The 27,847-nt window shown below is 29.1% G+C and overlaps 2 protein-coding genes across 3 annotated transcripts; one reads left to right on the forward strand and one right to left on the reverse strand.

Moving 5' to 3' along the window:
• The first annotated feature begins 1,351 nt into the window (after positions 1-1,351).
• Positions 1,352-7,250, forward strand: LOC131651974 (isocitrate dehydrogenase [NAD] regulatory subunit 1, mitochondrial). 2 transcript variants are annotated; one of them, XM_058921722.1, is made up of 4 exons: positions 1,352-2,004; positions 3,232-3,471; positions 4,938-5,016; positions 6,781-7,250. In XM_058921722.1, exons 1-4 carry the CDS (start codon positions 1,492-1,494, stop codon positions 7,053-7,055), a joined length of 1,107 nt encoding a protein of 368 aa, XP_058777705.1. In that variant the 5' UTR covers positions 1,352-1,491; the 3' UTR covers positions 7,056-7,250. The 2 variants fall into 2 exon arrangements, with proteins under 2 accessions (XP_058777705.1, XP_058777706.1); XM_058921723.1 differs by having other exon boundaries at positions 3,244-3,471.
• A 520-nt stretch (positions 7,251-7,770) lies between these two features.
• LOC131651972 (butanoate--CoA ligase AAE1-like) lies at positions 7,771-11,448 on the reverse strand. The gene is made up of 2 exons (XM_058921721.1): positions 11,206-11,448; positions 7,771-9,431 (listed from the first exon to the last, which is right to left on the reverse strand). The coding sequence occupies exons 1-2, from the start codon at positions 11,410-11,412 to the stop codon at positions 8,001-8,003; spliced, it is 1,638 nt and encodes a 545-aa protein (XP_058777704.1). The 5' UTR covers positions 11,413-11,448; the 3' UTR covers positions 7,771-8,000.
• Positions 11,449-27,847: the final 16,399 nt, after the last annotated feature.

Raw genomic sequence — 27,847 nt, forward strand, 5'->3', positions numbered from 1 at the left:
TATTTAGGAAAGTACAAAATATTTTGTTTAAACTAATGATTTTTTTTTTTTGACTTCATTTACCCAAGAAATAACTTAGCCATTATTGAAATATGGGGTGCCAGATTTAAAAATACGGGTGGCAGGAAGCATTCTATAAATTTTTATTTGTAGGTAGGTTCAATAGCAAGGTAGTTCATAAGTTGGTCATTAAACACAACCAAACAGATAATTTAGTATGGATTGAAGAAACTCAGTCCAATTAAAATAAAATAAGTCCGATTTAATTCCAATGCTTTAGTTTTAAAAAAAATTTTTTTTGATGTTTTTCTTACCAAATTGTTTAAATATTACTAATAGTTTCTTGGTAAAAAATGAGTTTAAAATTTGTTTTTCTAAATCAATTTTTTGTTCTTTTATCTTTAACTTTTATATTTAAAAAACTTACATTTAATTCATTTCAGGTTTAATAATTCTAAAATACATTAAAAAATCATTTATAAATTATAAAATTTATAAATAAAATATATTTTTTATTTTTTTTTACAAACAGCAAAATTAAACAGAAGATGAAAAATTAAAGAAAATTTAACAAGTTTAAGAAATCGGACAAAATATCATCAAATAAAATAACATTCAGTTTATTGCTCAACATAACTCGGAGAATGAAGAATTTATTATTTCAAAAAAGTCCGTAATTAAATAATTAATTTGTCCACCGATTTGCATCAAGCACCATTCAACTTGATGTGCTAATTGTTTTAAATTATTTATCTAAGAATTTAATTTTAAAATATTGACGGTCTAAAGAAATTTCCGTCTGAATCCCAATCGTTAATTTTTAAAAGTTATTTGACTCTTAGTTTAATTTTTATTAAAATAATCTATTTAAATGATGATGATATATTAATAGTATAAATTTTTTACACCGAAAATAGATATCAATTAATCCCTTCATCTAACTCTATGGTCTTAAATTGAAAAAGTATGATTGAGATCTATGGTTACTTTATTTTATTTTAGGCAAACCCCAATATTTAGGTACCGGTACCTCTAATACAAATTAATTAAAAAAATTAATTTATTTTATAATAAAATAATGTAAAAGATGACATGACAATAATTAATATTATTTGATTAAATGAGCTATTGATGTCCAATTAAATTCAATGATACTGGAGTACTCACCTTTATTTTATTGTAAATCTGAGTAGCTAAAATTTTTGTAGAGAAAAATTGCAATTTTTTATGAAATGGAAAATCAATTTATTAATTATATATGGAAAAAAAAAATGTTTTCATTTGGTTTTTATTTAAAAATCCTATATTAAAAAATAAGAACGAATTACACTCTTTCCTTAACTAGTTCAAAATGGTCATAACTTTATTCTTCTTTTCTACACTTTCCATGGCTTCTCGAACCTCATTCGACTCTTATACTTAAAGTTACATAAAATTCAAAACCACCGAAACACACTCAAATTTTCAAAACCCTAGCACACGCCACAACCAATGGCGACGCGAAAATCCGCACCGCACTTTCTCAAACAACTCTACGCCTCTCGCCACCACCTCAACCCAACCCGCTCCGTCACCTACATGCCCCGACCCGGAGACGGCACACCTCGCGGCGTAACGCTCATCCCCGGCGACGGAATCGGACCACTAGTAACCGGCGCGGTGGAGCAAGTAATGGAGGCCATGCATGCACCGGTGTACTTCGAGAAGTTTGAAGTGCACGGTGACATGAAAGCGGTGCCAGGTGAGGTGTTGGAGTCGATTAGGAAGAATAAGGTTTGTTTGAAAGGGGGACTGGAGACTCCTATGGGTGGGGGAGTTAGTTCGCTTAATGTGCAGTTGAGGAAGGAGCTTGATCTTTATGCTTCGCTTGTTAACTGTTTTAATCTTCCGGGGTTAACTACGCGGCATGATAATGTTGATATTGTTGTTATTAGGGAGAATACAGAGGGGGAATATGCTGGACTTGAACATGAGGTTGTTCCTGGTGTTGTTGAGAGCCTCAAGGTAGTTTACCTAACTTTTTTTTTGTGAGAAAAATGTTATTTTGATCTTGAATGTGTTTGTTGTTGTTTGTCAATATAATCTTGATTGAAGTTATTACGAAAACATCACATTGTATGTTCTTGGCTACTTGCTAGTAATTTTATTAACCAAGTTGACTAAGGGAAGATACATTTGATTATCAAACAGACCGATGAAAGACACACTTGATAACCAAATTAATTAACATTTAAGAATTATTGTGATGAACTTTATTTTGTAATCAAGATAATAGATTTAAAATTAGAATTGTTACTATGAAAGGATTTATTTTCCGTTGTATTTGTATGATTTTGAACGTGTTATTGGTAATGGACTTGTAGAGATTGAGAGAATTTGTGGAGTTTATGGTTTTTGAGTACTTAGGCATTGACTACGTTTGAAATTTGAATTGGTTTATGATTAATAGGATGCATTGCTGAATTGAGTAGTTACTGGTTTGTAAGAATTGACTTGAAATATTTGATCTGTTCAACTCACAAGAAAATGGATTTCTGGATTAGATGAAATGGAAATCAGTGAGAATAATTTGTTGGGGTATTTGTGGTGAAGATTCTTGATGATTTACGTGTAATTTATGCAGAGTAGATAACTTAGAATGTACTTAGGATGTGACGAATTTTTAGACATGTTTTGCATCGGAAACCCATTGTGAACTTCTATCTATAAATTAGTTAGGAGGTTTTGGAGAGTTGATCATTTGGTTTTGAAAGAGTTCGGTTTGTAAGTTTAGCATATTTGGCTCTCTAAAGCAGGGATAGGGGATGCTATTTGGTAAAACGGGTTCATTTTACTTATGTTTCTAAGTCCTTAGAAATTGGTGTATTTGAATATAATAATTCATATTTACAGAAGTTGCCAATTCATCTGCGGAACACTTGTTGGAAATGCTGCTAACTAATAGAAAAGTAGTAGTGCATAGTAGTTAAATTAATTAAGAATATATGTTTCTTTTGTATGCAATGTGCACTTGCTACCCCACTATTGATGTCCTTTAAATGTTGTTAATTGTAATCATGCTCAAGATATATCCCGTCTACTAGAGGCTATCCTTTTGATGGAGAAGTTATGTTCCTTTGTAATCTATAAACTTTTCTTGTAATCTATGAATGTTATGTATCTCATGATGTTAGCAATTTCACATTGTGATTTGTGAGTTTCTGTTTGCACCTTATACTAAAATTTTGCTAGGTTATAACAAAGTTCTGTTCAGAGCGCATTGCTAAATATGCTTTCGAGTATGCTTATCTAAATAACCGAAAGAAGGTGACTGCTGTGCACAAAGCAAACATTATGAAACTCGCAGATGGTTTATTCTTGGAATCTTGTAGAGAGATTGCCACAAAGTATCCTGGAATCAAGTATAATGAAATTATTGTAGATAACTGTTGCATGCAGCTTGTTTCAAAGCCTGAGCAGTTTGATGTCATGGTATGTATATTTTGACCTTGAATCCCAATTATTTATCAACTTTTCGTTGATATGTTTATGAGTCCAGCACTTGTTTAAATGTATTTTTTAAATGAAAAAACATAGTGCTATTAGTTTATTGGTGATATAATATAAGCAAGTAATCCATTTGTCTATTTGTTGTTTCTTTTATTTCTTTGGGGAATTAGTGCCATATTGACATGGGTTTGTCTTTTGCTTAATTTGATAACTTTTGCCATGGAAATCGCTGAATAACCAAAGATAAGGTTTTTTTGTTGTTGTTGGTATTTTCCCCCCTTTTTACAAGGTTTTCAATTGTGGATTCAATCAAAAGATGACATTTTAAAACATATTAATAAGAGCGGAGCTAGCTATTTATTTTTCTCTGGGGGTGAAACCAAACGCATAATAAAGGAAAGGTATTTATCAAATATTCTAAATATTCATTCATTATACTCGGTCTCGAACATAAAGGAAAGGTATTTATCAAGATTCATTCATTATACTCTATCCATAATAACTATATAGTAAAAGGATTATCAGTGTCTTTCCGGCTGGGAAAAGCTAGTAATTTTTGCAAGAAAATCAACATCTGTTTTGTCTAGCTAAAAAATTTGAATTGCTTAAAATGCTCTCTCTGTAGTTTCTATAAGGAAAGAAATTGTAAGAGTCGAATCAAGACAACAATCTATCATGAGTTAAATATTTTTTTACCTTTCTGTTTCTGCTAATTTAAGTAGTTTCTGGAACAATTTAAAGTGTTGCAACATCTTGAAAGATTTGAGGGTAGAAATGTCAAACAAGTAATGTTTTAGTTGTAATATCAGATGAAGTCTATTCTTAGTGAAATCATAGAACAAAAAAACCCTGCTAACCTGCAATTATTTTCAGCATAACAATTTTTTAATGTTTGCGTTCGATATCCAATAAATATACAACATGCCACCCCAGAACATTAAAGTAAAAACATTGGGCCGAAAGAAATTAACCGCATTTGAGTAGGACATGCCCTTGGAAACAGCGATGGCATGCTAAATTTTTTAACGTAGTATCCCTAGTTTAATTTATTTATATGAAAGGATTAATATGATAAATTAGTCATCAACTTTTGTGATTTGAAACAGATGGATGTTTTATTTAATCTTTGGTTGAAATCTAATTGGAGGAGGGTTTTAAATAGCCATATTATGCTAGTTGGAACTTGGAAAGAAATATATACTTATTACTAGCTATCTCATTATCCCTCGGGGAAGTGTAATTATGGATTCACAATAATGAATACTAGAGGGACTCATATTCTGCCTTTTTTTATTAATGCCAGTATGCCACTATGAAGTTAAGAAACATTGAAAGAAGTTGCTGATTAGTATGATGTTTCTTTCTTGCAAGTTACTCATTTTTTCCCAGTCAATTTGCTTTTGGTTTTAAATTCAAAGAGAGGTAATGAACACTATTTCCACTTGCAGGTAACCCCCAATCTTTATGGAAATCTTGTTGCAAATACAGCGGCTGGCATTGCTGGTGGAACTGGTGTCATGCCGGGAGGTATGTATAACTATCACTAATGTGTTGAAATTCTAGAGCTCTCATTTGATAATGTTATGCCATTTTTTTTATCAAGCAGTACTTTGCTTCCATATAGTCATTATTTTTGTGAAATGTGTGGGAGCAGTGGCGGAGTCAGAAAAGTTATAAAGCCTGGGCAAAAATTTAAAGACCACAAATTTACATGATATATAATATATAAATAATTATCAATTAAAATAAAAGAGACTCGTCATTTTGTCAACAAAAATATAGTTTAAAATAAAAGAGATAAACATAATCTTACAATAATGGGTCAAATTAAAGGTAAACACTTCGGTATCCTTGAGTTTAGTTGAGTATTGGTACCCTTATTTAATCAAATACACGTCATTTATTACAACTATTTTATTTTAAATAAATTCAAATATTAAATTAATTTACATTTAGAGTACCGATACCCAATTACTTATCATGGGTACCTAAGAATTTACCTAAATAAAATTACGAGTGGGTACGGGGTACCTAAGAATTTACCTAAATAAAATTACGAGTGGATACCTAAGAATTTACCTAAATAAAATTACGAGTCAAGTGTCATTTCTGAGACTTCTTTGCGATGAATATTCGAATAATATCAATATCATCAAGTGACTTAAATATCTCACACTCGGTATAATCAAAACAAAACAGTGTTTATATACCAATTTAATAATAATAATACTAATTTATGAATAATCTAAAAAAACTCCTCATCAAATTAAAACATATTATTAATTTAAAATAAAAAAACATTTAAAACCACTACATTAGTTTTAAGAAAATGAAGTTGCTGATATGTTTTCAAGTTATGGTATATAACATTATATTAGTTTTAAACTTCACTATTTTAATTATGTAGTTATTTATTTATTTATAGGAAATAATTAGGTTGAAAAGTCCATTGATATTAAAAACTAAGTTGCAAAATTGATGCCTTAATCACGTTGCTGCATTGCATATGCTGAGTGAAAACATTATTCACTATAATTTCCTGTGGAGCCCGGGCATAGGCCCATGCTGGCCGTAGGGTGGATTCGCCTATGTGTGGGAGTGACTACTGCTCAGAACTGTTGAGCCTATTATTTAGAGTGTATGAATCATATTTGACTAGTTCGTTCCGATGATTATTCCTGGAAAAAAAAATTGTTCTTTGAAAACTCTGCCAAAATATAGTGATCATTAAATTAGATATTGTATATTCACTGAAAAGAAAATATAGGTGGTACAGAAATCAAACTGGAAATTCATTTATCTTCCTCAACAGGTCGCTGTCTGGAGGCAACAGCAGTAGTTTTGGGATAATGAAGTTGTCAAATGGTAGTAATAATGTAAGTAAGAGTGGAGAAGTCAGTAAATTGACATTTTTAATCTTCTAGGGAACAATTCACTTTAGACGATAAAGTAAGATATTTCAACAGTTAATGGAAAATCAAGATTCAATATTTTATGCATGTATAGTAGTAAATCATGAATCAACAACTGATTTTCTAATCAATCGTTGAGGTCATGTTGTACTCTCTAGAAAGAAAGTTCACTAAACGAAGATGGGTTGGAGCTTCTAGAAGTGGCAACGTTGTTGGCAGGATGGAAATTTTAATGAAAATATCAGAAGGCTGTTGGTCTTGTGTTGAACCTGAGGGTGTAATTTGTGGAAGGGTGTTTAGATAGAAGTGATTATTGAGTAAAACTCCACTTTATCCTTAATCTTGAATATCTCAAATCATGGATGAAATGTCTTTGCAGGAAATGTTGGTGCTGACCATGCTGTATTTGAACAAGGTGCTTCAGCAGGTAATGTGGGTAAAGAAAAAGTAGTACGACAAAAGAAAGCCAACCCTGTGGCACTCCTCCTTTCATCGGCAATGATGCTTAGACATCTCCGGTTTCCTGCATTTGCTGACCGATTGGAAACTGCTGTGAAGCGAGTCATTTTAGAGGGCAAACACCGGACCAAGGACCTTGGAGGAACAAGCACCACCCAAGAGGTTGTTGATGCAGTGATAGATGCATTAAATTAATTATATATTCATTTTATTTGCACATCTACAATATGAAGTTAGTGTTGCAAATTTTTTGCCAATTGTCCATAATCTATTGCACCCGTTGAAGGTGAATTGCCAATTTTTGGCCATGATTAATGTTTATTCTATTCATAAATCGACATGATAAGAATTTTGAAAAGAGCGTCTTCTGTGGGGATTTCCACATATCAATGTTACATTATTACCTTTACCTTTGGAAGGCAAAACATTGGATTGTGTATCACATGCCAGTCATTCCTTTTTAGTTGGGACCAAGTTAAATTCTCACGTAACAAATGTTTGATGAATGATGAGATTTTGGAATGATAGTTGATACAGACATGCAATATTCCGGCAGATGTGTTTTTGGGGGGGTCATCAGATGATAATGACTTTAGATTTTATTGCTTGAATTATTATTGTAAGTGACAATCAGTAAAATAGAATCTGATAATGTTTCCCTTTCAAATTCTCTTACAAAGAGGATTGCATTTTGTCATCTTTTAATGACCAAAAGTTCCCCTGCTTCTGTTAGAACTCAGTAGGTAATTTGTACAAGTTCTAACCACTGTTTGGAGAAATTAAATCAAGTTTCATACCATGGTAAAATCATAACATTCTATAGTTAGAATTAGGACGAAACCTTGTAACTATATTTCCTTGCATAAGAATCAAACATTTTTTGCACACCCAAACTTTTCTTAGAGAAACAGAAGCCCAATTAATTGTATCATTCAACACAACTCATAATACATAGATTGTACATGTCTTTAGGAAATAATGACATCAAAGTGTCTATTATATAACTAAATTTATTTAACATTATTACAGACTGGTTAGGCACCATGCCAACCTGAATGAGATAATTTGAATGTTTATCCAACTCGAAAGATTAACTTCTACTCAAGAGATTCCGGATAATCTCATAATACAAACCACACCCTACCTAATTGAGTCACACAACCCATTACTTTTAATCTTTTCTCTAATCACAAACTTTTGCACCTTCCCAGTTGAATTAAGAGGCAAATCACCAAACACCACACTCTTAGGAACCATATGAGCATCCAATTTATCTTCACAAAACTTGATAATATCTTCCACACTAGCACTACATCCATCTTTCAACTTCACAATTGCACAAGGTGATTCCACCAAACCCTCATCCCCAACAACAGCCACTTTCAAAACCTTTGGATGATTCAACAACACAGTTTCAACCTCTAATGAACTCACAAACTCACCCTTACAATAAATAGCATCTTTTGCTCTATCTTTCAAACTAAAAGAACCATTAGGCAACCTAACACCAAGGTCCCTAGTCCTATACCAACCATCCCTAAAAGCTTCATCACTCACTTTTGAACTCTTGAGATACCCTAACATCAAAGTATTCCCTTTGAACATTATCTCACCTATGGTTTTTCCATCCCAAGGAACACTCTTCATTGTATTAGGATCTTTCACATCAAACTCCACCATCATAAAATCTATAACCCCTTCTTCAACATAGTTAAACTTTGTAACATCATCATCAAAATCCTTTTTCCACTTCCTCACAATAACTGGACCTAATACCTCAGTCATACCATAACCGATATTCACATCGAATCCAATCTCCGCCACTTTGTTAAGAACTTCGAACGACGGTAATATTCCCGCCACCGTGACACTAACCTTATGCGAAAAAGGCTTAATCACATCACAATTTGCAATAATTTCCAAAAGGATAGGTGCACCACAGAAATGTGTCACCTTATGAAAATAAATTGCATCAGAAATATTCTTAGCTGAAAAATTATCCCTAACACAAATATTTGTTCCACCAAGAGCAGCCAGTAACCAAATGAAACACCATCCGTTGCATCTAAACATATCAACTGTCCATAGAAAAACCGGCGTAGTTCTCACGTCAAAACGAGTCATCGTCGCGAGCGAATTCAGATAAACACTTCTATGACTATAAACAGCTCCTTTCGGAATTCCCGTCGAGCCTGATGTGAAATTCACGGATATAGGTTCGCATTCATTCCTAGGCAATATAATCTTAAAATCTAATTGACCCTTTTCAAGAACTTCATCATAGATTAATGTACCTTCTGGTAAACCTTTCACTAATTGGTCATAATCTTGGATTAGCACAATTATAGGTGGAGTTAATTTTTTTTGAGAAATTAATTTTGTTGCTTTGAAGGCAGTGTCAATAAATTCATAGTCCACAAATATGATTTTGCAATGCTCTAATTGTTCCAAAATTATTGGTAATGTTGTTGCATCAAGTTTAGGATTGAGTGCAGAAATAATAGCACCTGCCATTGGTGCACCAAAATGAAGCTCATACTGTTCTGGAATATTTGGTGCCAAAGTTGCAACCTGTACATAAAAATATAAAATGATAAAAAGTGTGTTTTAGTTTTTTTAATGAAGTGATTATAAATATTCAAATGGCTTAAAATAGAGTATTTGAAAAACTATGGAGTTTCCATTTTAATAAGAATAACGTGTGTTTTATCTTATTGACGTAAATTTTGGTATGGAATGTCAATGACGCTAACATAGTGTTGAACACGGTACACATCCATTTTCCCATTTTCCACCGCTACTATTTTCTTTTAAATGATAACACCTCTATAAGGACATAAATATTTTAAATTTTTTTTTTTTGGAAATGTGTATATTCAATGTATTTGAAATCGAAATATTGATTTCTTTTGAAAATATTTTTTAAATTTGGAATCATTAAAAATATTCATAGAGTATTTAAAAATCAGACATCATCGACACATAATTGTTTAATCTAATTAGGAAAGATCACGGCAAAATTTTTATTAAAAAAATTGAACACTATTTAGAGGAGTTCAAATATAAAATTTTTTAAAACTGAAAAATATCTGTTTCTCCGGATATAATAATTATTTAGAAAATAATGTATATATTTATGATTTTAGATAATAATAATAATAGTAATATTAATATTAATATCAATATTACTCAATCACAACCGTTGAAAATACGGTTAAATATTAGTCAAAGAGGAAAATATGGATAAACACAGTTTCTGCATGACAATTGATTGGGTTGATTTATATGGTATGGTTTTACACCTGAATTTATATATTTTCCAGAAAATTTAAGGTTGATTTTACAAAATTGTATGTAAGGTGTACTACGACCGACCAATTAAAATCAATTGTATATTTCAATGACAAAAGAAAAATATGTTTGACATAATAGTGGATTATAAGTGGTTGATTTTAATTAGTTGCTGATAAGTTATTCATAATTTTCTAAAGAGGGATTGTAAGTGGTTGATTTTAATTAGTTGTTGATAAGTTATTCATAATTTTCAAAAGACACCTTAAAGATAAAGTTGTCATGTTAAGTCGGTTTAATTGATAATTATCTAGAGATATCATATACAAGTTTCCAAATTCTAACTTATCATATCCTATTTATTTATTTTAAAAAAACAAAGAATTTACTAAACTATTTGAATTTTTTTTTTAAAACTTCACATTATTTTTTATGTTAAGTTAACACTCATTCATAAAAATATTTTAACAAATTTAATTTTTTTACCTTTTAAAATATTTCATTTCGACGTATTTATGGAAACACTTTTTTTATTTAATGTTGAATTATTCCGTAGTTGCATATATAAAACCGTTTAAACAATATTAAATAAAAATTCCGTAGATGCACCTACGGAACAAATTAATGTTAAATATAAAAAAATACTTCCGAAAATATACTTTTGAAAGTCGGTAATATTTTTGAAAACGCACGTGGTGTATGAGAAACTCCAAGGACAAGGATGAGAGATTGTCAAGTAAAATATATTATATATCATCACAATCTTAATCAATTACATATATCTTTTATTTTTAAGACCATAGCTTTTATAAAACGATTTACATTTATATTGTAAAATAATTCACATAATATTTTGTCAAAGAAAGAAGATTCACATTAATGTAAAATGATTCACATAATATTTACAAATTATCCATCAATAAAATTATCGGTGTTTAAACATTTCTTTTTTTAATTGTACTCTCGTTAATTTAGTATTTGTTTATAATTAAAAAAACTATCATCTGCAACAAAAATCACACAAACTGATATATTTGAGAAATGAATAACTTACAATATCACCATGAGAAACTCCCAAGTTGACCAAAGCAGAAGCAAGTTTGAGACATCTTTCATAGGTTTGTCTCCATGAAAATCTAACATGGTCACCATAGATGATGGAAACCTTGTCACCATACAACGTAGCTGCTCGTTCTAGGAAACTAAGTGGTGTTAAAGGTACGTTTAAGCCTTTAGAACACTCAACCAGATCTTCTTTCATTGTAACGTCCTCGCTGGTTCTATATAACACTTCATTTCTACAACATATATTTATAGAGCACTTGCATTAAAAAAAATCAACACGTCATTTAATATTTTCAACAAAGGTTGATTCTATTTTAGGAAATAGAAAAAAAGTTACACTATCAATACTTTTACATGTGTCATTGCTAACTAACAAGTGTTCATAAAAATATACTACTATTTCCAAAGCAATTTCTTTTTTGACTTCTTATTAAGTGCTCTTTGACCATTTGTTACACTTTCCCATTAAAAATTAAAAAATTAATATAAAATTTTTAAGGTTAAATATGTTATTGGTCTTTGTAAATATCTCAATTTTAGTTTTTAGGCACTATAAAAAAATGTTGACTTTTAGTTTCTATAAAATTACTTTTGCACGCAGTTTTAGTCCCTCTACATAGACTAAAACTACGTGCAAAAATAAATTTATAGGGACTAAAAGTCAATATTTTTTTATAGGGACTAAAAGTCATTTTTAATAAATTTATAGGAATTAAAAGTCATTTTTGATAATTTTATAGGGACTAAAAATATATTTAACTCAAATTTTTATTAAAAGATGAGAAATAAATAGTAAAGTATGATACATTTAATAAAATCCGCACATACCATATTTTAGTTTTTATTAATATAATATATTATATTAATCGAGTATGCTAAACACTGCCAAAATTATAAATAAATAAAATATTTTATATTTATAGATTAAATATATATAATATTTTAGCTTAATTGTAATTTTGGTCTTTTATTTTTTTATTGATTTCCCATTTTCAAAACTACAATTTTAGTTTTTTTTCTAATTTTTTTTTGAAAAATGAACAAAGAGGCTAATTTTTTTATAAAATAAAAATAAAATAGTATTACGAAAATTGCATAAAAAATTTTAAAATGGGACTAAAATAGTGATTTTAAATGAAGGAATTAAAATTAAGAAAAAGAGACAAAATAGGAGGACTTAAATTGCAATTAAATACACATGTTTTCAGTACATTAAATACACATTTTTTTTAAAAACTTATTTTTTAATCTCATTTTAAAAACTTATTCAAAAAAAAAAAACTCATTTTAATCTCTTAACCATTATTTCGAGTGCACTAGTTAGCATTTCTCTATATTAATTTATTATTTATTAGTTTTAGTATTTTTGATAAAAATTAGAAGTTTAATAAAATTTATTTCTTTTACTTTAAATGTAGACTTTTGATGTTACGACCTAGTAGTGGTTTATGTGATGGTGGACATATTCAAACTTTGGTTGTCAACATTCAATTCTTAAATATTATTTTTAAATGTAAATTTTTAGTATATTATACATTTTATATATGTTTGTATTTTTGTATATAAACCTCGTATTATCTGCACGCAATTGCAGAGATTAATTTCTCGAATCTTATAAAACTGATGTTTGTTCATAATTAAATTAGAATTCAAAATATCTGATTAAGTTGAAAGAGACTCTGTCATCTCATTCAAATACTTTTGAATTATTTATAATTAATATTATGGAAAATATCTAAAAAATTAAATTCAAATTAATCTATATTTAATCAAATTGGACCATATTTTGTAAATGGGTCATCTAAATGCATCTGATTTGTCTGGATGAAATGAATTATTTTCTTCTTCTTTTCTGATAAAGGAATGAATTATTTACTTTAGAATGTTAGTATAATATGATATATATGGTGAATGGTGAATTCCAACTCAGAGTCATTTAGCAAGAATGAATTAATGCGTTTTATATAAATGTTAGTCTCTTTTTGACAAACAAACAAAACGTGTAAATTAAATTAATGAAAGCGTGAGTTGATTGATGACGCAACTATGTGATTAATTGAGCATACATCAGCTGCTTAATTAATTTCTTTGTTTACTGCATCGCATCTTATAGCGAATTTGTTCGTCCATTCATTAATTTTTTATTTATAATATAAAAAAATTAGATTTTTTTTTAGGAAATATCATTTTAATTTTTTTTTGTCCACAACTTCAATTATTTTGAGGGTATTTTGTGTCTAAAATTTACTTTTAACAACTAAATTATATTTTTAGTTTTAAATTATGCTTTTGTAACTAAATTATATTTTGATTTTAAACTGTACGTTGCAACTAAATTGTACTATTTTGAGGGTATTTTGTGTCTAAAATTTACTTTTTGTATGTGTGAAATAATTATACATTTTTTGTGTATGATTATTATTCTCTTTTTTTAATTCACAAGTAAATTTGTTTTTAAAATATAAGTTATTAGTCTAATTATGTGTCAAATGTTTGTTATGGGTCAAAGTCAAATTCTATTATTAATTTAAATAACTTTATAAAAGATATGTCAACAAAAAATAATATTTGTGTACGGTTAAAATTTTATTATTGATCTAAATATTTTTAAATACGAAAGATGATATTTGCGATCCAAAAATAGTATACGGGAAAAAATCTATTGTTGATATAAATATTTTTATATACGGAAATTTACTATTAATCCAGTTATTTTTGTAAATGATACCTAAACATAAATTATATTTGCATACGGGAATGAAATTATTATTGATCTGAATATTTTTATATATAAAAAATGATATTTATGATCCACACAATTTTGATTCAAAAATGATATACAGAAAAAAATCTATTATTGATCTAAATATTTTTATATACGAAAATTTACTATTGATCCATATATTTTTGTAAATGATGCCAAAACATAAATAATATTTGTATATAAAAAAAATTATTATTAAAGATGGTATTTATGATAAAAAATAATATACGAAAAAAAATTTAATATTAAGTTAAATATTTTTATATATGAAAAAACTTATTATTAATTTAAATATTTTTTTTCTTTTATAACTTTCTATTTAAAATAAATATATTATATAAACAAATACGAATATCAAGCCAAAAACACGTGCGTATCCACATAGTTATGAAATTATAAATTGATTTTTTTTAATGCCATGCCATATGAAATTAAAGTACCAAAATGTCATATATTAAAAAAAAAATCTTAGGATGTCACATTTGTATAGCAGATTTGTTTTGGATAGCAGATGAGTATTTTAATAATTTTATTTTTTTCTTATTATTTTAATAATTTTTATTAATTTTCTATAAATAATATTGTATAGTTATTTGGTACTCACAGAGTAACGCCCGGAAAAATAATTATTGGCTTAATTTAAATATTTGTGATGCTTATTGAATTTTCGCGTTTTGAGACGATTTAGTCGGTATTAGTTCGAGATAGCGGATCGATATTCAATCGAAAATTTTAATATTTTTAGTATTAGAAATATTAATGAGCTAATATTTAGCGTTTTGGGAATTTTCCGAGTAATTGAGATTAGACCGGAAATGTGAAACATTGATTAATAAATCAGTATATTAAAATAATCAGATTTTTGTTTTAATGAAATAAAAGTGGAATATCGTTAGAAATAGTATTTTAATTCATTTTTGAGTTAATGAACTTATTGGGCCTATTTTGACTAAGTGAAGAATAGTGAGGGGTGTTAATTATTAAGCCCAATGTTGTAGAAAGAATAGGTTTTAGTGTTAGTAAGAGTGGGGAAAGTGTAGAGAAAACCAGAAGAAAAAAATAGAAAGTTATTTAGAAGAAAGGAGACTAGGTCTTGAAGAGGAGGAACAAGCTTAGAGAGATCCCAATCCAAGTGCTAGGATTTGTGGAGTTTTCTTCAATCCAAACAAGGTAAGGGCAGGGTTCTCTTCCTATAATGGGGCTTATGAACAATTGTATGTTGGGGATTAGGGCATAGGTTATTCATTGTGTTGTGCTGGATTTGTTGCTGTCACGGTTTGAAATTTGATTTATTATGATAATGGTGCTGCTCATAGAAAGTGTCATTAGAACATTAAGTTGGTTGGTTACTAAGCATTTCGTATGCCAAGGAGATGTATTATATGACCATGAACCTGGGCTGCATAAACCAAAAATAGGCTAGGATATGAAATGAAATTAGCAAAACAGTGAACAGTGTCACAGTGACGCCCTTCATGGCCTTAGGTGATGATCCCTGCGACGACCGGCAAGCCTTGGGCGACGACCGGCAGCCTGTGGGACGGACAACATTAGTCATAGGTTCATGGCTTATTTATTTCCAATTAATTAATTGATAAAGTAATAAAGAAGTAGCAGTTAGAAACTCAGAACAAGAACAGTGGCATGATATATATGTATAACAGTAGCCTAATACTTCCCTTGTTTCTCTGTTTCACTGTAGCAGTAAGTAGTGAACTTAACCGAATGAATCGGATAATCGGTGAAGTAATTAAATTGTGTCCGATTAATCGGTATTGAGTTGTGATTATATCTTATGGATTGGTTGTGGATATCTTTGTGATTATTTCTTAATGGCATTGACCGTTGATTATGTGAATTGTCGGAATTGTCCTGTTGTTTATATGCGGTGGTTGTAATATGTGTGAAGTGTTATTACCTTTAGTAATCGGTAATGATTGTGATATGGGTGTGTGCCTTATAACGAATATTTTGTGAAGTAAATGATGATGATGATGTTGTGTGATGTTCGGTCCATCGAGTCGCATACATTTGCATATATATTGTGACGGCCTGGATTAGAAAATTAGTGACGAAGGCTTTTGCCTTGTGCCTCTAAATTGGGCAATTGGTGACGGGGGATGAAGCTCTGATTGGTACCACATGCATATACATGAGTCATGTCCCATGTGTCTTATGTGATTCATAGTTGTGACGTTTTGTGACTACATAACGATTGTATTTTTATGACTTATTAAAATGATGGAATTATGTGAAGATGCGAATTTGTGATTTAATGAATAGAATGATGATATTAGTACTTGTGAATGTGATTAACCGAATATGTCTAATTTCTGATATATGATTTATCATGCGCTCAATTATATGAATTGATATCTCACAATTTTCTTTGTTTCGCTGTTGCCTTTATATTAGTAAAGTGCAGGTGATTCACATTGAGGAGAGGTTAGCCGAGTTGGTCTTGAGTCGTTGTCGCTCTGATACGTAGCACTCGGGAGGACGAACGCGTTGATTCACTTGTCTTTAGATTGTTATGTCTTGACGAATACTTGAATTGTTTTTTGAGATTGTCATTTTAATTTGTGTTAATTGTTGAATTAAGATGCTATGAATCCTTGAACTAATTGTTGAGTTTCCGCTGCACTTTTATGAAAGTTGATTCACGTTAAAGACTATTATTTGATGTTGTCGGTTCTTCCATATTTTGTAAATGCTATGTATCCGTTTTATGCGACGAGGTGATTTGTCCTTGAGAATGAATATGTGATACCTCAATTGTTTCGTTGTGAATTTTTATACTCTGGTTTTATTTAAATTTCGTGGATAGAATTGAGGTGTTATACACATCACTTATCACCTATATTTTTAAGAATGCTTCCAATATTTCCAAAATCAAAATGAATCATTTAAGATTTTTGTTGACTATTTTTTGTACGGATTAAAGAATACAATAATTTTATTGTAAAATAATATATTTTTATTAAATTTACATTATTTTAAACCTTAACAACATAATGTTTCATACAAAAATATTAGATGATCATCCATAGTGTTTATAGTGGTCTCTCTTTTACAATTACAAAATCATACTCCCTCTTTTAAAAGGACACTCGTTTTATTAGATAAAATTTATTTTAAAATGAAGTAATTTTTACTTTTCAATTTAGTAACGATTAATAAACCAAAATTAGAGAAATATTGTGATTGTGTTAAAGATTCAAAATTTATTATTTATTTAAATACAAATAATTATATAAAAAACAGAGAGATGGGGTAAGTGATGTGAGTATCAAATGAGCATACAACGCTATCTATAGAAAATTAATAAAAACTATTAAAATAATAAGGAAAACGAAAAAAATATTTAAAAAAATAAAATATTTAAAAAAATAAAATATTTATCTGCTCGCCCATATAGACAAACATCCAAAACAAAAAAAAACCAGCATTGACTCGTCCAATGGATGGTTGAGCAAGTTCACCTGCTAAATTTTTTTTTTAATATATGACATTTCAGTGCTTTAATTTTTATTTTTTTTTTACTGAAGTGCTTTAATTTTAAATCTATGACAGAACAGTAAAAAAATCTTATAAATTAGTATATCCTAGAAAATGATTCATACATATCACGTATTAGTTTATATCTTTTAGATTAGCAGATTATGTGTTGTCATGCCTCATGGATATAGGTAGGGGTGTTCGCGGTGCGGTTTGGTTCGGTTTTGAGCATAAAAGTCATCCTAACCGCGAGATAAAAATGCATGCGGTTCGGTTTGGTTCGGTTGATTTTTAAAAAGTCATCCAAACCAAACCAAACCAAACTAATGCGGTTAGATCGGTTCGGTGGACCGCGGTTTACACTATAAAATAAAAATGTACTAAAATAAAAGGAAAAAAAGAAAGTAATTCAATGTCAATATAATATATGATATTATACCATACAAAAGAAATTATATTACAAGAGCAATTATATTACAAAATCATATATTATATTATATAAATGAAATATATATATATATATATATATATTAGATAGTAGAGAATTACATATATATGTAGCTCAATAAAATACAAAAACTATGTGGATTATGTCAAAACTTAAGTTAATAAATTAATTATTAAAATTCAAAACGTGAGGTGTGGTTGTGTGCAATTGGATTTGGAAAGATAATAAACTAATTATTAAAATTCAAAACTTAAGTTAAATATGCGGTTCAGTTCGGGTTGGTTCGGTTTTGTGAAATAAAAACCGCAAACCAAACCGAACCGTGCGGTTTAGTCCAAAAATCATCCAAAATCATCCAAACCAAATGCGGTTTTTTGCGGTTTCGGTTTGGATTGGTTCGATTTGCGGTTTTGCTTTTGGATTGGTTCGGATACGATCACCCCTAGATATAGGTGTCCATGTCTCTCCATTTGAAACAAGGAAAATGCGAGTAAATGATATTAAAACTTACACTATAAAAAAAATAGATAATTGGTTCTTCCTTCCTAGGTGGTCGATAAACACCTATGAAAATTTGAAAATATTTTAAAGAATTTAGAAGTGTATTTTCGAACACATTTTTCACACTAAAACACGTTTTAACTGAGTATCATCCTGTTTTTTTCTCCAATATTTAATCCATAAATATATCTATAGACTCACCCCTATTAAAGTTTTTCTAATTTAACGACTCGATGACAAATCCGGAAGTATACTTCTAGATTTGTGAAGTGGGAATTTAAACATGCCACATTTGCATGTGAGTCACAATTCTGAAAATGCATTTCTTGATTTGTCAAGTGGGATTTTTAATAAAATACCATCATGCATGTTCTTATTTTTCATGATCAAACACCCATTTTCTCTCAAAACCCTTAAAAACATCCTACCATTCGCAATCAAGTTTGCTTTTCACTCATTTATGGAAGTCTAAAGTTTCAAGTAGGATTCAACTTTTTGGTTGGAGGTTGATTTGGATTAGGCTCCCTACGAAGACGGAGTTTTCAAAGCGTGGTATTTTAGCTAACTCTAATTGGTTGCTTTGTCCTTTGTGCTTAGAGGTTGAAGAGGATTTAGATCATCTTTTTTTTGGTTGCGCATTTTCTAAGTTGTGGTGGAATAAGTTGTTTTCTTGGCTTCGGTTGGTAAATGTTCCTTCGGTTGGTTTTATTTTGGAACATCTCCTTTGATTGGATTCTTCTTGTAAAGCGGCGTTTCCGGTAGATTTGGATTGACTTTTTGGTTTGATTTTTTGTTGGGTCATGTGGAAGTGTAGGAACAATGTTCTTTTTAATAGCCTAGTGGCGTCTACCTTTGATGGTTTAAGTTTGATTGAATTGATCTCTTGGGATTGGCTATTAGTGTTCTTCAAGGGAGTTTGTAATGGTTCTTGGGTGATTGGTGTCTTGATCCTAGGCTTGTTTTAATTTGATTTTGCTTTGGTTTGTTGGAAGGTAAGGTTGTGTCCTCGCCTTTTCTTTTGTTGTATTTTGGGTTTTAGCACCCCTAGTGCTTTTTAATGTTACCCTTTGCTTATAAAAAAATCAAATTTTGCACTCCAAAACTTCATTCTTGTGTTTTATCACATCAAAAGAAGCTGGAATTTAAGGCCAAGTTCGTATATTTTATTCCTCATTGCTCACATTAATCTGGTTTTTGAGGTGAAAAAGGTGACATTGCGTCCGGAAATGCACTTTTGGATTTCAACGGAAATATATTTTCGGAATAATTCAGAGTACAATTTGGACATTTTTTTTTTATTGTTTGCCTTAGATATGGTGAACCCTGAAGTTATCCCCAAACCTATTGTGTCTACGGATGCAAAACATTTTGATGTTAACGAGGTAGATGTTGGCAACCAATTTACAAATGGAAAAAAGTTTGATGTTCGTGATCATATGCTTCAATGGACCGCCCAGAGAAATCCAATTTGGGGTTTGGTGTTGTAATCGGAACTTCTAATAATGATTCAGATAGAAGACTTGAATTTGTGACACTAAGATTTAAAAGTGGCAAGTACAAAACTTCTCTCCGGATGTTAAAACGAGATGACACCGATTCGAGGAAATGTGAGTGTCCCTTTAAGTTGTGTTGTTATCCTTTGTCTATGTGTTTTCATGTTTCTTGATGTTAATCATCAGAGTCTTTGGAATAAATGATGGGATGTTGGTCATTGACAACATGGGATTGCTACATCTAAATTCTTTGGGTCTCTGGAAAAATTACATGTTATTCTCACATTTGCAGTTATAAATTATAATTATTAGTTGTCTAGATTATTTTGTAAAAAATTGATAAATTTATTTATCAATGTTGACATTATAATTTGTTATCATTCGTGTTATCGATGATATTTTTTATTACAATTATAAATTTAATAGTTTTCTCATTTAATTGTGATATTTTACTTAACAAAATTTTATTTAATAGTTTTCTCATTTAATTGTGATATTTTACTTATCGATGATACCATTTTTTTAGAAGTTTTCAGAACTTACCTTTTATATATATATATATATATATATATATATATATATATATATATATATATATATATGAGAGATATTCTTACTCCAGGAGTAAGTTATCAAGACTTACTCCTCATCATGACCATTGATTATTTTCAATCTTATGGTTAAAATTAATAAGTAATTAAATGTGGAGAGAGAAAAATAATACTCATTAATTTTAACCATTAGATTGAGAAGAATCAATGATCGTGATGAGGAGTAAGTCTTGATAACTTACTCTTCGAGTAAGATATCCCTCCTCATATATATATATATATATATATATATATATATATATATATATATATATATATATATATATATATATATATATATATATATATATATATATATATATATATATATATATATATATATATATATATATATATATATATATATATATATATATATAAGTCATTAAATGTGGAAAGAGAAAACTATTCCTTATTATTTTTAACCATTAGATTGAAAATAATTAATGGCCAAGATGTGGAGTAAGTTATTATAACTTACTCTTGGAGTCAATATAACCCTCCTATATATATATATATATATATATATATATATATATATATATATATATATATATATATATATATATATATATATATATATATATATATATAATGAAATTATGTATTTATAGCATCATTGTTCGAAATAATAAACAAAATCTTATAGACATTAATTTATAATCCACCCTTCAATATTTTACTTCAATCATTCTGGGTTATTATATTGTTCTAGCTTTTATTAGAAATTATGTTGATATATTTTAAATCCCAACTTATATCGTATATGGCATGAAAAACGTTAATTCCTGCTTACCATATTAATATACAAAAATTGTATGATCGGGTTAACTATGCATTTACAAGAATTACTAAGGGTGAAATAGATATATATTAAAATTTCAATAAAATTACAAGATAACAACACTAAATAAAACCTTTTCTTTTTGACTATTTATCCATTTCTTTCCTTGAACGTCTTATTTTTTCAATCTCCTCATCGTTCATTTTTCTTTCGTAACAATAAAATTAAATCAATTAGGGTATTAGATTTTTTTAATAGAAAATTATTAAAAATATAATTATTATTTATTATAAATCAAGTAAAATATAAAGACGAGTTCTTTCCTGATTTTGTTAAAAATATAATTTATACTATTTTAATTGATTTAATTCATATACTCTATAATAGAACTTTGGCTTAATTGCAACTTTGGTCCCCCTATTTTGTCTTTTTCTCGAATTTAGTCCCCCCATTTTTAAAACCACGATTTTGGTCCCCTTTTTGAGTTTTCTAATGAAAAAGAGACAGGAATAGGGACTAATTTTGCAGAAAAAAACAAAATAGAGGGACGAAAATTGCACAGAAAACTTAAAAAAGGACTAAAATAGTGATTTTTAAAATAGAGGGATCAAAATCAAGAAAAAGACAAAATAGGAGGATTAAAGTTGCAATTAAGCCTAGAACTTTTTATATCTCACATAAAAATAAATGAAAGACACAAATTAATTATTTTTTATATTTAAAACAAAAGGCCAACGTGAAAATATGTTCTAACACTATTATTAGGTTTATTCAATATAATAAATATATTTTCATAATCTTAATTGTCATTTTCCATCCCTAATTATTACATTCCTATTAATTAATTAATTAATTAATGCTGACGGTTCCATTTTCTTATTTCGATTAGGCTTTTGGACTACCTATCCATTTCTTCCCTTGAATGTCTTATTTTTTCAGTCTCCTTATTATTTAACAATAGTAAAATCAAATCGATTAGGGTATTAGATTATTTTGTAATAAAAAGTTATTGAAAATCTATTTATTATTATTTATTATAAATTAATTAAAAATGAATTTTTGAAAACATGATGGTAGGTTAAATCAATTTTTTGGTGATAGGAATTAATTAAAAAAGTGGATTAATTAGATACATTTAAAACATTAATTTTACGCGATTTATTTAAAACATTAATTAATTAATTCAATTTTAGTTTAGTTTTTAAAAAAAAAATCACTTAGAACGAAATTTTTTTGGACCACTTCTATAATAATTAATTCAATCTTTATGATTTCTCATATATTTTTCTAGATAAAAATATAACATACACTTAATAAAAATATATATGATATTATGACATGATACAACAAAAAACATTAACTTTTTTTTATGATAAATGTTAGCATTTATACTAAAAAAATATACAAATATTTGTTTTTATTAAAAAAACATGAGACATTTATGATTGGTGAATACAAAAATTTGTTATTCTTTTTATATTTTATATACATTTTTAACCATCACTATACTATATTTATTTACTATTTATAACGATATTGTGTGACCCGTGCGAACGCATGGGTAGATAATTACTTAATTATTTTCTTTATTTTTCTAGTAAATATACATCTTGGACAGGTCGGCACTGTATTATTTATATATCTTAACCATCTAACTATTTATAATGATATTGTGCAACCCATGCGAACGCACGAGTAGATAATCGATTTTATATGTGTGTGTGAAGTGTACTACACCATATTGTTATATATTTTTCAACATAATTTTTATGTATATCTTGACAACTATTACAACTTAATAAATTAAATTAATATTTATATGACAATCATCAGTGAAACCTTTTTTCTCTTAATTCGTATATAATTTTATATATTTTTCTTAACAATAATTATATAATATTTATTTGGTATTTATGTCGAATTTACGCGACCCGTGCAAACGCACGGGTCCTTGACTAGTATTTCTCAAAAATTCTATTCTTAATTTATTTTCTTCTTATTCTATAAATTTTATAAAATTTATTTATTATTATTGTTAATTTTATAAAAATTTATTTGTTAATTTATTGTTCTATTTTATTAATTTTTGATTTAATTTATAAATAATTTATTTTATTTTATTTATCAGTTTAATTTCAGTATTGTCTATTTAATTTTAATTTTACTAAAAAATACTAAAATATTTTAAATAAATTTTTAATGTAATTTAGAGAATTATAATTTATTTAATTTTGTAAAGTTGTTTACAATTTAAATAAATTTTTTTTAAATGTAGTTTTTAATATTAAAACATAATCTCTAAATTATTATAGGCAACTATAGAAAGTACAGCGCACGGATACAAGATAAATTGTAAACTAGCTACACTTACCACTAAGGGTGGAAATAGGTCAGGTCGACAACAGGGACCTACAGGCTAGTCCATATAGGCTCAGGTCAGGCCACACATTATTTTTAAATGGAAAAGGCCTAGGCTTTTTTATAAGTCTATTTAGTTAAAAAGGCTAGGCCTCAGACCCTAAAAAAAGCCTTTTAAGCCTATCAGGCCGGCCTATTTAAATAAATATGAATACTTTTTTATTATTATTATGTTATGTTTTGTACTTTGAATTAAAATACATAAATAAAACTTAGTTATCTTGAAGAACTTGTGAAAATAAGATGAAAACAATGATGAACATTGTTTTTATAAGTTTTCTTAAACGAGTAGTCTCCTAGAACTCATGCTAATAGGTAAGTTAAAATAAGTCAATGCAAACAAATTTTTAGTCTCTTGGTCTTTTAGTTAGTTAGTCTATTTAAACATTATTTTACTTGCTTATTTGCATATGTCTAAAACAAATAGGCTTTTATGTAGGCTAACCAGACCTTCGAAAAGGTCAGACTCAGGCCTAAAAAATAAGCCTACGACAGGCTACAGGCCAGACTTAGGCTTCAATTTTTTTGATAGGCCAGGCTTAGGCTTGGCAAAGGTTAGCTCGGCCCATCCTATTTCCACCCCTACTTACCACCCTCAACAACAACGACAAACATCACTACCGCCACAACGCCAATACACTCAAATTCAGGTACTTGAATTTAGGGTCACATACACCCCAAACCATCACCAACATTTTACCTCACCATCAACATTTCGCGGTAATGTTTACGTTCCATAATTTGAGCAAAACTTACCACCATCCTTCCAACAACTAGGACCTTCGGGAAATTTATGTCCTCTCACAGACGAACAAGTTTCTAATATACCAAACATAATTGTTTTTAGTGATTTTAATTTTCCGGAAGTAATCAAGACAAAGATCTAAGTTTTGACGATACTCCTCCCCCGTCTCCGTCTCCTCCAACACAACAAGTGGTTGCCAAAAATGTACGCCTCAGACGAATAAAAATAAAAAACCATGGTGAAACAAGAAAAAAAAGTTAAATTGTAAAAATTTATAAATATAATTTAATTTTAGTATTATTAATTATTAGTTTTATTTATTTTATTTATAAATTGTTATATTTATAAAAAAGATTTAATTTAAAATTATAAATTTATCATTTAAATATTCATTTTATTATTAATATTAAAAAAAAACATAAAGTAGTTAAACATTTAAATAAAAAAATCGAAAAATACCCTACTTTTTTCCATATTGAATTTGATTATTATTTTTTAAAAATTATGTTTTGTAATTAAACTTTCAAAAAACTTACTAATCACTGTAGCAATGTTTCAGTCCCCCATGCTAGAATCAATTTCAATTTTAGAGGTTATGGGTTTTGAAGAGCTCTTCCATGAACAATTTTTTTTATCAAATCTCTTCCCTCTCCAAAGAGAAATAAAATCTCCTCTCCTCAACATCGACATGTATATAAATTGTAAAGGTAAATTGACAGTTATTTGTGATTAGGATTATAAGGAGCACTTCAGATAATCTGTTCCTGAAAATTCACAATTCAATTCGTTCGTTCAAGGTATAGTTTTCGTTTTCATCTATCTTGATTCATGATCTTGATGATTTTTGTCTATACATCTATCTATGCGATCAGATCTATTTCATATCATTTTCATTTTCATCTATCTTGATTCACGGTCTATATGATTTATGTCTACACATTTATCTCTACGATTAGATTTATTTCATATCGTTTTCGTTTTTATCTATCTGATTCACAATCTTGATGATTTCTGTCTATATATTTATCTCTGCGATCAAATCTATTTAATATCACTTTTGTTTTCATATATCTGATTCAAAATCTTGATGATTTCTGTCTATACATCTATCTCTGCGATCAGATCTATTTCATATCGTTTTCTGATGTTGGTGAACTGATTTGTTTATTGATTTTTTTTTGTTTTATTCAGATGTGGAATGAGAAACTGGAATGCCTCTTCAAAGAAGCTTATCAACTATACTTTGACCAAAGTCCTCTCTGATCCTAAGTTCATGGAATTGGTAGGCTCATCATCTTTTGATAAAGATACTTATATGTGTAGCAACCGACTTAAAATTTTAAGAAAAATAGTCGCCACTATTACTTTTTAACCTAAAAGGAAGGGAATGTAACAAATAAACCTAGATTCAGATATTCTATGTTCGTGATGCGGAGGGAAGGTGGCAGGCACTCTTTGTCTCCCTTTATTCAAGGGACCCCTTTTAGGTTTAGGTTTTAATAAGTTTAAATTTGAGATACGGTAAACGTCCATCTACCCCTATCTTTAAAATAGTTATGTTGATATTTTAAAAAAGAAAAATGTTCATATTTTTTATGGTTGTATTCGCTAGGGTATCAAAACTCTATGCCTACGTATCCTCTAGTGCAATGAGGAAGTCAGAGTAATCGTAGTTCAAATCAAAGTTGTTGGTTAGTTGTTTTTTATGGATTGTGAAGCATTTTAGAAATCTCCTTAAATTTATTCAATATATTTCAGAGGGTGTTAATAGCAAGATAATCTGGCCCAAAAGCACATTTAGGGTCCAGAATATTAGGGGGTGTAGTCTGTATTAGGAACAAGTAAAGGCATTGGTCGGGGGTGTGAACAGAAAGGTTTGAGGCCCAAAGAGAGAGTCTATGATCCATTCGGATCAGGTAGACGTCAGGTGCGTGGTTTATGGTGGCTAACAGATTTATGATCGTTAGATCTTAATTCAGATTATTTGATTTAGTTTATGTATTTGGACTATGATTTGTAGTTTTGTACTACTATTCATTCCATGAAGTCCTTCCTTTCCATTTTCGAAATTGACTCGTTTTGATCTGTGAATTGGGCTTGGATCTAAATTTTAAGATTTGTGCAAGGATGATGGATGGAGGCGTCGCTTGGCCTCAAGGTTGGGGACGAACCCTAGTTGACTTGGTCAACTCTTTCAATGAATAATTATTTAATTAAAAACAATAATATAAATAATAAGAATGAATAATATTAATTTAATAATAATCAATAAAAACCAATATGTGGATAATAGTAGATTTAGATGTTAATAATAATACTTAGGGATGGCAACGGGGGCGCGGGTTTTATACTACCCAAACTCGCACCTGAAATCGGCACCCGAACCCAAACTCAAACCTAAATGTTGTTTGTGTGGCAAAATAACACCCACGCTCATACCCGTTGGGTTCGAATTTTTTCATCCAAACCCGGACCCGCAGCAAAATACATTTTTGCTACAACTTTCCACAATATATATATATATATATATATATATATATATATATAAGCGATGTGATTTCGGGTTTCGATTGCGGGTTTCACACTATCCAAACTTGCACCTGAAATATCGGGTGGCACCCGAACCCAAACCCAGTTAACTCGGGTTCGGATGCGGGTAGACCCTGCAGGTTTGGATCTGGTTGTCATCCCTAATAATACTAATTACTTAATTGATAATAGTAACAATAATTCTAATAATGATAATACTAATTTAAACAATTTATGAAGTAAAGGTTGACTTCGGTCAACCCTTCCTACTTAATGGATCCTTTGGATACAACTTAGAAATAATAAACCCCTCTACAAAAAACTACACCTCCCTTTGCTATGGATTAAAACGGGCTTCTTAATTATAATTTAAAAGGTGATAAGCCCAACAGAACATAAATAATACAAAAATAAATCTAATTGATTAAACATTATTATAGAGTAAAAACATATATAAATATACACTAAGATGAACTACTAAATGAAAAGACTCGGCGATTGACAATAATATAGGCAAATATGGGATATGACTGTTAACAATAGTAAACGTATACAAACATAGAGAATGAGAAAGACTTATTGATTTAGGGTTCCAAAATAGAATGAACACACTAAACTAAAGAATAAGGGTTACACCAGAGTATAAATATTAAATGCTAGAAAAGACTAAACTACCCTTACAAAGATACAATAAAATAATATGATATTATTATTAATAATAATAATATCTAACATCTCCCCTCAAACTCAAGATGTATTAGCAGAGAGCATCGAGAGTTTGTCAATTAGAAAACGAAAACGTTTAATGGAATGCGTCTTCGTAAACAAATCAGCAATCTGCAAAACGGATGAGACAAACGG

This window comes from Vicia villosa, linkage group LG2, assembly GCF_029867415.1.
Source record: "Vicia villosa cultivar HV-30 ecotype Madison, WI linkage group LG2, Vvil1.0, whole genome shotgun sequence".
Lineage (NCBI taxonomy): Eukaryota > Viridiplantae > Streptophyta > Magnoliopsida > Fabales > Fabaceae > Vicia > Vicia villosa.